Here is a 15,360-nt window from a genome sequence, read left to right as displayed (position 1 = left end):
CCTCTCCTCACCTCCTCCCACATATGCATTTTACTCTCTCTTGCTCAGACTGCCACCTCCACCATCTATAGAAGACGTGTAATTATGCTCAGCATCTCTAGATGTTTCCTGCAGCTGACAGAGCGTAAATCTGGAATCAGCATATTTGGATTCCCTTGCCATATTCGGGTCTGATCTAGACCCTGTGCACTAAAGAAAAGGACACTCGTCTGCTAAGGGAATTTGCTGCTATTCCTGGCAATAACTTTCATGTGTATTTTACCTCCCTATCAAGGACAAAGCACCTGGACCTTTTCATGTCTTGAAAAGTTTTCGTATAGTTTTGTTTTTCATTTCCAGTTTATTCCATCATGGGTCCGTGGTTCTTCCAGGGGCCGGAGTCATCCCCAGCTCCTAGCCTACTGCCCCAGCTTTTCAAGATGGCCACCGGTCAACCAGAATTGGCCTCGAAGCATAATGGCACGGGGCTCGGTTTGGCCAGTTGGAGCAGTGGGGGATCGTTTTTGCCCCTGGAAGACCTGTGATGGGTGGAAGTCAGGGGATGCTGAGGGATGGAAGCCCCTTTGCTTATGCGAGTCTGGTGGGCACAGAAATAAACTGGGACTTGTTTCTAAACCTGATGTTTATTTATTTATTTATTTTATTAAACCGCAGGGGTGATTCAAAACAAAACAAAAGAAAAAAAACAAACTAAATTTTGTTTCATTCCATTTTGAAAATGAAACGAAACAAAAAAGGAAAGCCCTTGACGTTTCTTGCAGGTGAAGGGATGTGCAGAGTAAGATCTTTATACACGGAGGGAATGCAGTAAGGAAAAATCTTGTCTGCTTCTTGTGTCCTCACGCACCCAGAAAGAATGGAGCAATTCTTTCGTAGCCCCTTGAGCTACCTCTCTGTCGCCAGCTAGGATTGCCACCTGGCTCTGTGTCATAAGGACCAGGCTAATTTTGTCCTGGTTTACCCTACTGCATGTAGTTCCAATTGTCCCAGGAATAAACAGGACTGGATTGGCCTGTTCCTTATGACATGAAGCCAGGTGGCAACCCTACTTACAGCTCCAGTGATTAAAAGGTGTTTAAAGCATGTCATTGACATGCCCCCTTACTGCCTGCTTTATATGTAAAGCAGCACTACTGGCCCTAGTGCAGGGGAGGCCAGCCTGGTCACCCAAGAGCCACAAACAGGCCTGGCTTTCAGGATATCCACAAAGAATATATATGAGATAGATCTGCATACAATGGAGGCAGGGCATGCAAATTCTCTCATGCATATTCATGCAGGATATCCTGCAAAGCAGGCCTGTTTTGTGCCTCTTGAGCACCGAAGAAGTTGGGCCACCTCAGCCCTAGTGGATTGAAAAGACAGGTTGAAAAGCCCTACAATAAACAGAAAATATCACTTTTCATTCCAGAGCAAGGTTTGGCACAGGAGAGAGCTGATAGCTTCCCTTCCCTACAAAGTCTCAGGCTTTGGCTCAGCCTGTCAGGTGGTCCCATGCTCCTGGGGCAACCTCCTGGTAGGCCCCCCCTTTTTTTTTTCCAAAAAACCTAGAAACTTGTTTTCCCTTTGTGCGTGTATGAATAGCACTGCGTTAGCCCCAAAGTGTCAGCCCAAGCCGCAGGAAAAGCCCAATATCAGTGAGCTGCCTCTACTGTCCTACAAACACTAACCACCAGACACCACAAAATCATTGTATATTGTGGGGTCTGGGGTTTTATGTTACTGACGTACAGGCTTTTCCACCACTTATTTTGTTACCTCTAGCCAATTCATCTCTGCAAGTTATGACACCTTTGTGATTATGAAAAAAAGGGATCCAAGTGGACTCCACAGGTCCCATACAGTGAGATCCTTGGAAAATCCTCAGGCTGAGCCGAGGGAAGGTTTAACAGCCTGCAAAGGATCCCGTTTTCTCCAGAACAGCTCTGCGCTTCAGCTCTTGCCCGATAGGTGTGATCGCACGATTTGTGTAGTGCGGGGCAATCGCAGGACAAAATGGCAAAGGATTGATTTTGGTGCCTTGGCTCACGTGTTTGCAGACTGGCACAAAAGGGTAGTGTGATACCGCCCGCCCCATCTCGGCTTGCCACCCAGGGCAGCTGCACTTCTTGCTCACCCCCTTAGGACAACCCTGGTGTTATGGTTATGGGATCACACACACTGAGCTTTACATGACTGGTGCCACCTGACGCTGGGGGAGAGCTGCACGAAGCCCACAGTGCACGACAGCCGAAAAGAGCGGAAACAGGAAATGAAGCCAGAAGCAATCAGTTCGCTGCAGCTAAAGCCGATCAATTTGCCATGGCCAAAACTGAACTGAAGATTCGGTTACAGCCATCTAAATGAATGGAAGGTACTCAATGCAGAAAAAGCCCTTCCTGCCAGCAAGGGGCGGGACTGGGAGAATTTTTCATGTCAGCTCAGCCCATGCGGTGTCGTGGTCGCTCCTGCTCTTACCTTGCCATCTTCATGGTAGACAAAAATATTCCTTGTGCTGTTGTCTTTCAAGTAAGTGATTTGCAGTCCATTTGGATTTCCGATTTTAGTGGGCTGGAAAGTGGCGTTTAAATGCTCAATCTTCATAATTGCTTTGGGCTCTCTTGCCTGTAAAACACATTTAGGTCACTGGGCATCTGAATAAAGCAATGGCTTTTAGACCAAATAAAAACATTTCACGTCTTTTTTTTTTTTTTTTTAAACCCTTGACTTTAGGCTTTTATCCAGAGCGCCTTGGCTACTACTCAGCTCAATGCAGCTGCAGAAGGTGCTTTTTACAGAGAGAATTTCTAACAACTGCTGTCAGTGCTTCAAGGCTGGGTGACACTTCTGCTAAATGCAGCAGAGTTTGTGATAACAACATTAAAGTAACTCTCAGGCTTTGTTTTAACACCCAGGACACTTCACAGTCCGCAGTGAATGGTCCTCCACCAGGGCAGATGTGTTTCATTCACTGGAAAGTAGGAACCTCATACTGTCACACCAGACCTGATTTAATAAGGGCATTTCTTTCACTGGCACAAAAACAGAGACCACCCTTAATAAATCATATTCAAAGGATGGATTCAGAAGATTGCCAAAAAGGAAATGTCCTGACTTCCCTTGACTCCTGAGAGACCGATCTGCAGCACTCTAGGCCCATTACTCCCTCAGTTTTTCATACAGTCTCACCTGAACCCATAAGAAACAGAGCGCGATGGCAGATAGGGACCCCAAGATACCTGGAGCCTGCCCAATTCATTGGCTGTTGCATTAGCAAAATCCATTCCCTTCACATTCTCTGCTTATGCCAAGCTTAACTGAATTCTCCTCCTCTTTCTGTCTCCATCAAATAAATACTTTCTAATTTTACTCTCGAGTCTTCCGTTCCACTCTGTGCGTGCCCTTCGGTGACACAGCAATGCACAGCAGGGACTAATTTGATGTCTTTCAATATGTCAGTCGCATACACTGCAGATGTAAATGCTGGCAAATTTATGCGAATGGGCTGCACCAAATGGGTGAGGGCGAGAGAGAGCGGGAATAGAGGGCTTCCTACCTGAAACGCTCTCATCCCGCAGGCCTGCAAATCATCCAAAAAGGTGCGCTATGAGCAGCCATGCCAGGCATGGAGAGTGCACTGTTTTGCAGCCTTAAGCATTACCCTCTGCCTGAGAAATGTCAGTGATTTTGTGACCCTCTTTAAAGCTGCCAAAAATAAAAAAACTTTTCGTTTTCAGCCTGAACCCAAAAGGCTGTTTCTCGGAGGGAGTGCACTGCAGCCTGGGTAATGACAACGGGACATGCAAGGCTGAGACACTGACTGGGGGAGAAGTCACAGTACTGAGGTCACCATCCGAGACTGCTGATATTTCCCCATAATCAGAAATGAGGTGAAGGGCGGGCTAGGTGCTCAGTTGGATCTTATCATTCAGCACAGACCATCGTACCGAAATCTACAGGGAGCGTTTCAAATCCCGTCAATGACGTACACCCTCGTCCCATTCCTGCCCCACAGACTAGCCCTGCATTTCCAGGGCTGGCCAACCAAACGAGCAGCCTAAGAAGCTCCTAATCCTTTCTCAGAAGGCACCTGTTTGAAAAAGTATTTCATCCATTGTGACAGAGCGGAATAAATATGAGCACCTTGGCTAAAACAGAGAAGGTTCCCGTATGAGCACAGCTAAAGGGGAACGCAGGCCCTGGCTTAAAAGCTCATAGCACTCCAGTTAGAAAAAATAGCCCCTGGAAGTGCAGAACTCATGCACCACTTCTGAAACCACCTTGGAACTGCTGACAAACAAAAGCAAAAAGGACTGAGAGGCTTTAGCAGACATTGGGACAGAAGCGAGGGGGAACTAAAGCACCTGCAAGTCCACTGAGCTTGCCCAACCTTGAAAGCAGGCAGCTTTTCTCCAAGGATTTAATTTAAAGCAAATTCCGTAAGGAAAAAAAATCATGGAAGTAAAAATGCTTGTTAAAATTGTACCTAACTCTTAAACTGAGCACTTTGCCCAGAACGTTTGGCTGCAGGGGTGGATTGGCCTAGCGGGGCATCTGGCATCCCCCAGTGGGCCGGTCGCACTGGTCACGTGGTCTTCATCTCAGCTCCTGCTGAAATGAAGCCGTAGAACAAGGCCTTCGGTAGGGCCGCGACAGAATCCAACCCGTTGCGGCCCAAGGGAGATCTTGATGGGGCCGCGACGGAGCCCAATCTGCTGCGGCCTGAAGGAGGTCTCAGCAGGGCTACGACGGAGCTCAACCGACACAGCCAAGGGAGGTCTCAATGAGGCCATGATGGAGCACATGCCGATGTGGCCCGAGAGAGGTCTCAGCAGGGCCATGATGGAGCTCAACTGACACAGCCAAGGGAGGTCTCAACGGGGCCATGACAGAGTGCAAGCCGATGTGGCCCAAGAGAGGTCTCAGCAGGGCCATGACAGAGCCCAGTCCACTGTGGCCAGAAGAAAAGCCTACGGCCCGAAGTTGTCAGAAAGATGCATCTGGCGGTAGCAGGGCTGCTGCCTCCCACCTCCCCTCCTGCACTAAGTAAGGGCATCGCGGGTGCAGCCAAGGCATAGGAGGATGCCTGAGAGGGGGGGGGGTGTGTGTGTGTTTGTATAAGAGAGTCTGCATGTGTGCATGAGAGAGAACCCCTGCATCTGTGTATGAGAGAGACAGAGCACCTGCATTGTGCATGAGGGAGTGCGAGCCTGCATATTTGCATGAGAGAGCGCCCCTGCATGTGGGCATGAGAGTCTGCGTGTATGAGCCTGGCATGTATGTATGAGAAACAGAGAGAGCCTGAATGTGTGTGAGAGCCTGCATGTGTATGAGGGAGGAAAGAAGGTGGGAAAATGCTGGGGTCACTGCTGAAGGGGGAGAAAGTGGTGGTGGTGGAGGAGAGATGGTGTGGATTAGCAGGGATGGGGTGAAACAGAGAAAGATGATGCAAATTATTTGTTGCCAGAGGATGTGGTTAGTGCAGTTAGTGTACCTGTGTTTAAAAAAGGTTTGGATAACTTCTTGGAAGAGAAGTCCATTAACGGCTATTAATCAAGTTGACTTAGGGAATAGCCACTGCTATTACTGGCATCAGTAGCATGGGATCTTCTTAGTGTTTGGGTAATTGCCAGGTTCTTATGGCCTGGATTGGCCACTGTTGGAAACAGGATGCTGGGCTTGATGGACCCTTGGTCTGACCCAGTATGGCAATTTCTTATGTTCTTATGCTCCCCCCATCCCCTTGGCTAATCAACAGCAATGTCACGTAGACCACAACTCAAAAGTTGCCAGGTATGGCCATTGGACCAGTAGCCAACCTCAGGAACCAGAAGGGGTCCCAAGAAGGCACCAAGCACTTACATCATTTTTGTTGAAATACTTTAGCGCTCCTTCCCGTTCGGACAGGATAAATTTCCTACTTAGGAACTGCCCGTTGTCACGACCTCGCTTCCACAGAAGACCTTCCCTGTATCCTGCAGGAGAATGAAGGAGAGAACGTTATCAACCCCGAAAAGGAAAAGCATAAAGAAGGCTGGCAAAACACCGAAAAAGTCTTTTACTCCACTGCCCCGAGGGCCCTGCAGCTCCAACGTCCCTTCAGCAGCACTACAAGTCCCTAGATGCACCGGGACGGGCTCAGCCTGACCCTTACGACAGGGAGCTATCTGCTGACCTTTAGCAAGGCAGCAGCACGCAAGCTTCTACAGAGAAGTGGGATTTATAGCCGGAGCCAGAGCACAGAATGAGATAAATCACAAGGCCCAGGTGAGACTGGTAGGTGACGGGGCCGTTGATGGGCTTTATTTTGCTTTCTGGGTACAGGCCGGTGTCTAAGAGGGCACTTAGTAGATCGGATACATTTTTGGGGGCTTGCTGTCCCCTGTATACAGAAGGATGAGAAGCAGCTACCAGCGTCCCAGAGCAAATCTCTTTTGCCTGAAGGAGGTGCTGCAGGCTCTCTGCACAGCACGAAGAAAACATGGCAGACATTTGTTTTGGGGTAGGGTTGGGGGCAGGGGGGACTTCCTGATAAAAAGGTTTGTACTCGTGCAGAAGACCCACCTTTCCCCAACTTTGACTTGATGCATTTCACATGTGTTAACCCCTGGGCTGCTCGTCCCGACTGAAGCCCCAGGAACCCCCACCTCACATGCAATCCGTCCAGGATTCCCGGAGCGGAGGGGAAGACTTCTCTTCCAGGCCCTGGCATTGCACTCGGCGAGTCCCGAGTTAAAGTTCATGTGTAAAACAGCAGTAAATCACAGCAGCAATAATCACAATCAGGCCGAGCGCAACGTTAGCCCCCGTTTGGCTGCGCGTTTTTGACGCGCTATTATTACCCCTTATACTGTAAGGAGTAGTAATAGCGCGTGGAAAACGCGCGGCCAACCCCCCTGAAATTAATAGCACTCATCACATGCAAATGCATGTTGATGAGCCTATTAGGTAGTCACCCGCGATACAGAAAGCAAAATGTGCGGCCAAGCCACACGTTTTACTCTCAGAAATTAACGCCTGCCTAAGGCAGGCGTTAATTTCAGATGGCACTGGGCAAGTGTACAGAAAAGCAGAAAAAACTGCTTTTCTGTACACCCTCCAACCTAATATCATAGCGATATAAAAAAATAACTATTTTAAAAAAAAAAAATAAATCTGCCCACAGGTTGGAAAACGGACGCTCGACTTTGCCGGCGTTTGTTTTCCGAACCCGTGGCTGTCAGCGGGTTCGACAACTGGCGCCGGTAAAATTAAGCGTCGGCTGTCAAACCCGCTGACAGCCACCGCTTCTGTCAAAAAGGAAGCGCTAGGGACGCGCTAGTAGTGTCCCTAGCACCTCCTTATTAGCGCAGGCCCTAATTTAAATATAAAGAATCGCGCGCCCAGAAGAGGTGCCTGGGCTCTCCCGCGGACTTCATTGAATGGGCCTGAATGGAAGCACTGGACACGTTCCAACAACTCTCACTGGTGAACGGTGAAACTGGTGAAAAGTCTTTACAGCTTTATCGGTTTCAAATGTAATGTTACAAATTGAAATTCTTTAGTAGATTTGTAACTGTTCCCCTTTTTAATAAGCTGAACTGATGGTTCAATTTGAAATCCAATTAATAAATCCAATTTCTCTTGTCTCTCCAAAACATGGGGCAGTTTAATTACCCTTCAGTCAAACTGATGATGTCACAGACACAGTCCAGAAACCCCCCCCCCAACCTCTCCTGAAGTTCTTCCTCCTTTTCTCCTTACTACTCACAGTAAGGACTGCCTCCATTGTATGCAAACCTACCTCATGCATATTCATGTGGATGCCCTGAAAGCCAGGCCTGTTCCTCAGTAGCTACCTTAATAGCAGCAGTAGCCATTTTCACTCGCTCCAGCCCCAAGATGGAGGACATTGCCTCTGCCGCGCACCTAAATCCCTGCTGTTGCCATCAGACAGAACGACAAACTCAGTCCTCCTATATCACACCATAGCCTAAGCCATGACTTGGCCCCAAAAGCATCTCCTCTATGGTGAGATTCAGTGACTGGATCCTACTGAAAGTCAGAAGGCAATCTACCAAAATCAAGATGCCCTGCTGGATGAGTCTGTGCAATGCCTGCAAAGTGCCCCCCCTGCCACCGATAACTTTTTTTTTTTTAATTAAAAAAAACATTTTTTCAGACTGCTAGAGATTTCTTTTACATACGGAACTGTCAAAGGAAACAGTTCATGCGTCGCTCCCATATTCTGAACCCAGCTAAGGTGTCATTTTAAGAGAAAGCAATCGCTCGCAGACGCTCAGTGGATTGACAACCTCGGCAAGAGGTATTTTCACTTGAACGGATCTCTGGACTGCAGAAATTCCAACGCACGCATTGCAGCCCAGAAAGAGGACTGTGCCGAGATCAGTCACTGCAATCCAAGACTGAGGCCAGCTCTGGAGGAAACTTCCCGTTTAGGATCATTTTCACCCACGTTTTGCTGGAGGGAGTTTCCCTTCCCAACCACTTCTCCATAAAAAATGCCATCTCACTACGAAAAGGGGGCGGAGGAGCCTCGTGACTGGCATTACAGCCTGTGAAATAGGACAGCCACCAAGGGACCTCAGATTGAGTAAGACCTGTGACAGAAGAGCAGGGCGTAACGGCAGACTGAGAGGAGCACGTAGTCTTTAACTGTCAACTTCTTTGGCGTTTCTGTGGAACCAGGAGACCAGGGTCCAAATCCCCACTTCTGCCACCTGCACCCATTATAACCTTTCTTGGGGAGGGACCTGCACAGTACTCTCTCTGGTGGAGGGCGCTATATAAATGCTGAGGTAAATATCATGCCCACAAAGATGCTCCAAAATCTAATTTGGTACAGTACGGATTCGGTATGTCTGCCATCTTATCTAAATGGACCAAATCAAAACCCAGAATGATTTTAATATTGAAAAAAAAAATCCAGTTTTGCTATCGTCTAAATTCAAAATGAACATTTCAGATTGCAAGAAGCTGCATATTTTGAGCTTAACTTTAAAAAAAAAAAAAAAAAAAAAAAAGCCTGGATGATCCCGTGCTGACTGCAATCCCCCTGCTCCCCTCACTCCACCCCCTCCCCAAACAGTCTGGTAAAAGTGGCTACCCTGACTTATGGAAAAACAGTACCATCTACAGACCACGTAACCCAATCTGCTGAACCTTAAGCCCAACTCTCTCCCTGCAAAGCAGCTTCCAGTGCATAAACGTTGACAGCTGGCAGGCAGCGCACACTGGGAACACGTTAAGAGACAAAATCGTGGAAGGCAGTCTGCAGCTTCCTCTCCGGACCTTCTGTACCCAGACAGGAATGCTGATGGTTTAATGTCAGAGAGAGAGGCTGCCCCCAGGAGAAATGCGACTCGCAGAATATCTTCCGATTCTGCTTTTCCCTTTGGCGCTCAGAAGTGGCTTCCCTAACTTCATGGACAACGTGTGCATTCTATCATTAGGAAAGACAGCATTCAGTACAAGGATGTCCAGGGTTGCACGCCCCCCCCCCCCCCACCCCACGAAGCCTCATGTTCTGCACAAAAATTAGGACTGGGATAGTGTCGCACATCCTAAGAAGAAAACCAGGCATCCCAAACCCTGATAAGAGCTCTGCCCAGAAACATTGCCGAGTTAGGGACGAAGGAAGTCCAAGGTGCTTTCATTTTGACTCCTTTTGGTGTTTTTTGTTTTCTTCTTTTTGTTATAAAGAAAATAGTTAACACATCAGCCAGCAGGTTGCACAGCTTGAGGCAAAAATCTGGCTTTGGATGGCCAAGGGCTCAAATTCTCAGTATCTCCGGGGAGAAATGCCAGAGACGGATAAAAAGATGATGTGAAACAAGAAGAAGTGCAGCCTTAGTTCCTTTCCCCCCTCCCACAGGCCCTGCAGTGACGTCAGAAGCGACCCTCCACCTACTCGCTGCAAGGCCGGAGTGACAAGCTTTCCCGGGGCTCCCAAATCCCAGGCCAAGGCGAGGTGTACATTGGGGGTGCAGCAGGCAGATCCTCGCCTCAGAGGGTTTACACAATCTAAGGACTTCATTCAACTAAAGCCTTTTCCTCCATTTTGCGTCTATGGGGAAAAAAAAAAAACCAAACTTAGTGAATCTTTTTATTGAATATCAATATTTATCAAATCTAAAAAGCGAACTAACATCAAAAACAAAAATACAGGAGATTACAAATAATTATAATCACATATAACAGATTTTGAGTGAGAAAATTACAAAATCTTCTTTAGGAATTAAAATAATTGGACAAAGGTTTCCAAATGACGTAGACTTGCCTTTTTTTTTTTTTGGTTTAATTTCATTGCTACCGCATTTTCATACCCATGTATCATATATATAGTATTCACCAATAAGCACCACTCAGAAAACCATTATTTTTCCAATTACTAAATATCAGTTACAGGGCATGCGCAAGGAGAATGTCCAACATCTGCCTCGGATTGACAGTGAGGGTTTCATTGATAGCATAAGATCGTAAAATGATTATTTTAGATGTTGTAGGCATAAAAATTGGCAAGATTTTAATAACATAGTCCAACTCTCGAGTCCAAAAAGGCCGTATCTTAATTCAGTCTTATAGCATATGTTGTAAGGTGCCTTGGGTTTGTTTACAGTGCCAACAGTTACTGGACCTAAGCAGGTCCGCTCTATGCAGTCTCGCTGGGGTCCAAAAAACTCAATGGAGTTTAAAAAAAAAGAAACTGTGAGGCTGCCTGAGTGGGAGATTCTCATATTTTGGGCCCAAACTCTTTCCCCAAGTTGGTGTCCGAGGCAACGGCAAGTGATGGGGCTTGCCCAAGGTCACAAGCGGCGGCAGTGGGAGCAGTAGGATTTGAGGATTCTCGGCCTGCTGCTCTATGTAGGCTCCTAATGCTCGTCTGTTCTATGGGAGATGCTTATATCCTTATTGGTTTTCTGTCTTGCCAGCCCGATCAAGAGTTCCCCTGAAGTGAATGTAGGAGAAAGAAAAAAAATCCTCTCTCATAAAGCGCTGCTGGCTCTGAAACAGGTGAGGACCAAAAGCCCCACTTCCAGCTCTCAGACAGGTAGAGGGTGTGGGTGCAGGTGAGGCCTGCTTCGGAGATACACTTGTATTGGGAAGGGAAGGGAAGCCCCAGCTGGCTCTGGGAATCCAACACTTTGTCAGTCGCAGCTTAGTCTGTGCCAGGAGCCTGGTACATTTCTCAAAGCCCACTGAGCTTTAACTTCCCCTGCCATATTTCACATTAAAATTGTTGTTTTCCTCGATACTGCAATTGCTTCTTTGACTGTGAAGCTGGAGATACGAGAGGCAGAGCCAGATTTACCTCGGATGCGCCCATAGGCCAGAAGTGAGTGGTAGCGGGGTTGGATGGTGGTGGGGGGAGATCCCTTCTGAAGCTGCACTGGAATGAGCAGAGGGATCCCTTCCAATGATGGAGAACATTGGCCTCCATGTTCACACTTGGCAAGTAGCCAGCAACCTCCTCTTTCCTCTCTGGGGACTCTCTATCATCTCAAATCAGTCCCCCTTAAGGGCACGCAGCACCCCCTCCCCCTAGACACAAGGCAACCCATAGGCAGATGCCCACTCTTCCTCATGGAAAATCCAGCCTCAGCGATAGCCAGGAGAGGAAGTCATTCTGCGGACTGGTACAGTGAAAACTGCCGAGTTCTGCTCACCATCATCTCCGTGAAAGTATCTGAAGATCTTTTGACCACCAGGCAGGCAGAGGCGGCTTTTTTTTTTATGTCTGTCAGATGGCACATGAGCCAAACAAAGTGGAATACGTTACATGTAGATGTGATGGCTCTGATTACCCTGCAGACTGGAAGAGCTTTAACATAAGCTCCATGAATAATTCAGGGCCTATTACCTCACTGATCAATACTTCTGGCAGAGATATCCATCAAGGACTCCCTTGTGTTGCTTGTCATACAGAGACTCCCCGGAGGTTGCTTCCTCACTGCTGAGCCGCCTGCCTGGCAGGGGATACTGCCCCACACCTCCTGGACTCTGAGCCCTTAAAAGCAGGGAGTGGCCGAGAGGTCGGCTTTAAAGACATCCAGTGTGGGCTGCAGCTAACAAGTCTTGGAGTAGCTTCAGGTTTTCCTTCCTCCCAGTCCTGAAATGTTCGCATGAGCACTGCTTACAAAAGACACACATTCTCCGCCACGGTGTCCCTTCCCCACAAATACGATTAACCTGTGACATTTTGTAGAAAGTCACAACGTATAATTGTGCGCCACGGATGGCAAGGGGGCGAGAAGCAACGTCCCAAAGAACTGACAAGCTGATCACCCCAGTGACTTAGATATTTGTAGGGCATTTCACAGACAGATCTGAGAAACTGACCACTGTCATTTTATGCTGCTTTTTCTCACACACACTCTGAACTGTAACTTCTGCTTCTAGTCATGGCCTCACACCTCCTCAAGGCACATCTGTCCAGAGCCAAGCACTCCATGACTGCACATGAACTCAACGAAACGCCAGTCCAATGAGACTTTCTTCCACGGCCACAGGTATCGGGGCCACTGGCTAGACCCCGCCCCCCCATCTGATCACTTCTTCCATTGATCAACCCACACCAGTTTCGAGCCACATCTGGTCAGCACTGGCTGGTAGAGGCCCCACTAGAGAGAGTTGCAGCTGAGGGGCAGTGGCCTCTCTCTCTCCACCTTTGCATGGCACAGCTGAGCCCTCATCAGTTTGGGGATCCTTCTTTTACTGGCTGAACCGTGGCTAGAAGACGCCATCATGATCTCAGTCTGCACACAGCCGGTGGATGTCTGGTGAATTTAACTCCGGCAGCAACTTCTTGGCAAATATCAGGAGGGACTTCCATTTGCAGAGCTGGTGGCAGCAGTGGGCTTCTGTGTTCCTGCAGAGTCCAGCTCCTTGTGGTGGAATGTTCTGACTCACGGCACACGTTGCAGAGGAGCAACCAACACAACACAATACTAGAGAGGAATACGCAACGTACAGCATGAGGGGCATGCAGGGCATGGTCTCTGGGGACGAGCCGACAAGGAAACTAGTCCCATTCCTTACAGGGGGCTTGTAGCTTCATTTACTTATCTTATTTACATCCGTTTTCAATCGCCATTTCTTCAAATGCCCAAGGTGATGCATAAGATCAACATAAAAAAAAAACCAACTGCAATCTTAAAAACAAAATACAGAACAAACCATAAAACCAGAAGCAACAACAAACTACAAATGTCCATACACAACACCCTACAAAACCCAGGATGGGCACAGCTGGAGGACTAATTCACTAACCCACAACCCAACCTGAATCTAATAAGAGCGTTGTCCAAGTTGCTCATGCACGGCCTCTCCAGTGATTAGCAAACGGGCCCCTCCCCCACTCTCTGTTCTGCTGTATAAAAAGAGCACTGTTACCCAGGGATCTCCTTTCCTGGGACCTCATCAAGTGCATTACTCCTTAATGAAACCAGTTATGATTAGCATAGAGCATTTACAGCAAAAAAGATTTCCTGCTGCTGCTCTGTTTTTGACATCTGCTAGGCGCTCGCCAGTGTGAATAATTATCCCGCTCAGCTCCAGCTACTCAGAAACTAAGGCATGTCAAAGAGCAGACAGATTACTTCCGCACTATGCAATTAACCTGCTCACCTGCTGTATGATCAACTTCATCATGGCCAATTACTTCTTCCACATCCAGATGACTCAGGAAGGCAATGCTTTCTGAAAGATGACTCAAGTCAACACAGACTAAAGATGTCTCAATTGTTTTCAAAAGGATCTCACTATTAAAAACCTAACAGTAATAAAGCATTCAAGGGGACGGCTGCTGAAACAGGAGCTGTGCTTAACTTTACGACCTGGGACGTAGTGAGGGAGACAGGGGAATGCCTGCTGCTGGGTTTTCAACATGGCGGCTTGCATGCTCATCTAGCTGAAAGGTGGCGAAAGTGGGTAAGACTGGCCCGGTGGCTCGGTTGGAACTGCAGCTCAGGCCCTTCCTCTCCCCGGATGCCAGAATTACAGCCCACGAGTGCAGGCTTCTGGAAGAAGCTTTACTGCGTGACCCCTGGCTAAGGACTATCTCCTTCCCGCCTGCGTTACGAGCTTTAGGAGGGGGCGAGGGGGTGGAATTGCTGGGTGGGTGTGAGTGAAGGCTCGGGTTGCTGGAACCCAGCCCTAGTTCTGATCTAAGGCCGAAAGGAGCAGGAGGAAACTGCCAGACCCAAAAAACCAAGGCTGACTTGGAAAAGTTTATGCAGCAGACAGCTGGGGCATGCATGCTTAGCTTAAGCAGCATAGACGGAACGGCTGAGCCGGGATGGTCCTTATCTGCCGTCATCTACCGTGTTTATCATCTTACTAAGGGAGCTTGAAACTCTGCAGATCATGTGACCTGGAACCCTTAAATTCTCTCTGCTTCCATCCCCCTGGGATGTGCTCAAACACCAAGAGATACAAGCTCAGCCTTCTAGAAGGTACAGCCACAGGCCAGCCTCGCAGGCTGAGCGCAGAATGCTCGATACCAGGCTGATATTGCCTGCTTCACCCAGCCTGACAGCGGGTATTGTATAATTTAGCGTTGTAGATGCAGAGCGTTGGCAATCTGCTGGCATCTGAGTGCAGCGCATCAAACAGGAACAGTACGGATGGATCCTGGGGCCGGGAATACTGCGGAGGCAGTGCTTACAGCTGCTATCACACACTGGTGGTACCTTGTGGCCTGGCTCGGGGTGCACACATACCGGGTATGTCTGTGGCCCCAGCCGAGGATTGTTGATCCAGTGGCTGGGCTAGATGGGAGCAGGGAAAGAGACAGGGGAAAAGCTCCAGCTAGTTGTGCACGAAGACTCACGGCACCGTAATGCAGCAAAAGTTTGATTCCAGTCAAACAGAAGGAAACCGCTGGGCCCAAATAAATACACGAAAACAGTGCCACAGAATCAGTTTTAGGAATATTGCCTAGAAAGGCAAGTGCAAAGTCGTCTTTTCATGCAACCAGAGATGCCTCGGACGTCACAGTGAAAACTCAGGAGGGGGCCGTCACGGGCTGTGCACTTTCCCCCTTATATAAACTTATCAGGTGAGAGTCTATTGATATTTCATCCTTCCTACAAACTCGGTTGCGCGGGAGCAAGTGTTCCCATTTTTATGATAATGCTGCGATTTGCTATTTATGGGCTGCCAGATTGATTCTGCTAAGGGTAGGCAGAACTATTTTGCTGCACAGAAATATTTTATTGAAAATCTAATAGTTACCTTACCTTTTATGACGTGGTTTTCATTGCAAAGCATTTTGTTTTACCAGCGAATCTATAAACATTTAACACCTTTTCTGGTATAAACGCTGCTCCGTATCAGGTTTCTGTCTAAGATGGAACGCAAGGGGTTCCAGAAGCACAGAGG

The 15,360-nt window shown here is 48.1% G+C and overlaps 1 protein-coding gene across 1 annotated transcript in view; it reads right to left on the bottom strand.

Annotated features, from left to right (window-relative positions):
- Positions 1-15,360, bottom strand: part of ADAP1 (ArfGAP with dual PH domains 1) — a 97,624-nt gene that overhangs the window by 10,273 nt on the left and 71,991 nt on the right. Inside the window, exons 5-6 of the mRNA XM_029576634.1 lie at positions 5,842-5,954; positions 2,458-2,604 (exon numbers count right to left, since the gene is read on the bottom strand). Of these exons, the coding sequence (XP_029432494.1) occupies positions 2,458-2,604; positions 5,842-5,954 (260 nt within the window). The remainder of the gene's footprint in view (positions 1-2,457; positions 2,605-5,841; positions 5,955-15,360) is intronic.

Source organism: Rhinatrema bivittatum, chromosome 14, assembly GCF_901001135.1.
Source record: "Rhinatrema bivittatum chromosome 14, aRhiBiv1.1, whole genome shotgun sequence".
NCBI lineage: Eukaryota > Metazoa > Chordata > Amphibia > Gymnophiona > Rhinatrematidae > Rhinatrema > Rhinatrema bivittatum.
This window is presented reverse-complemented; position numbering and strand designations above follow the sequence as displayed.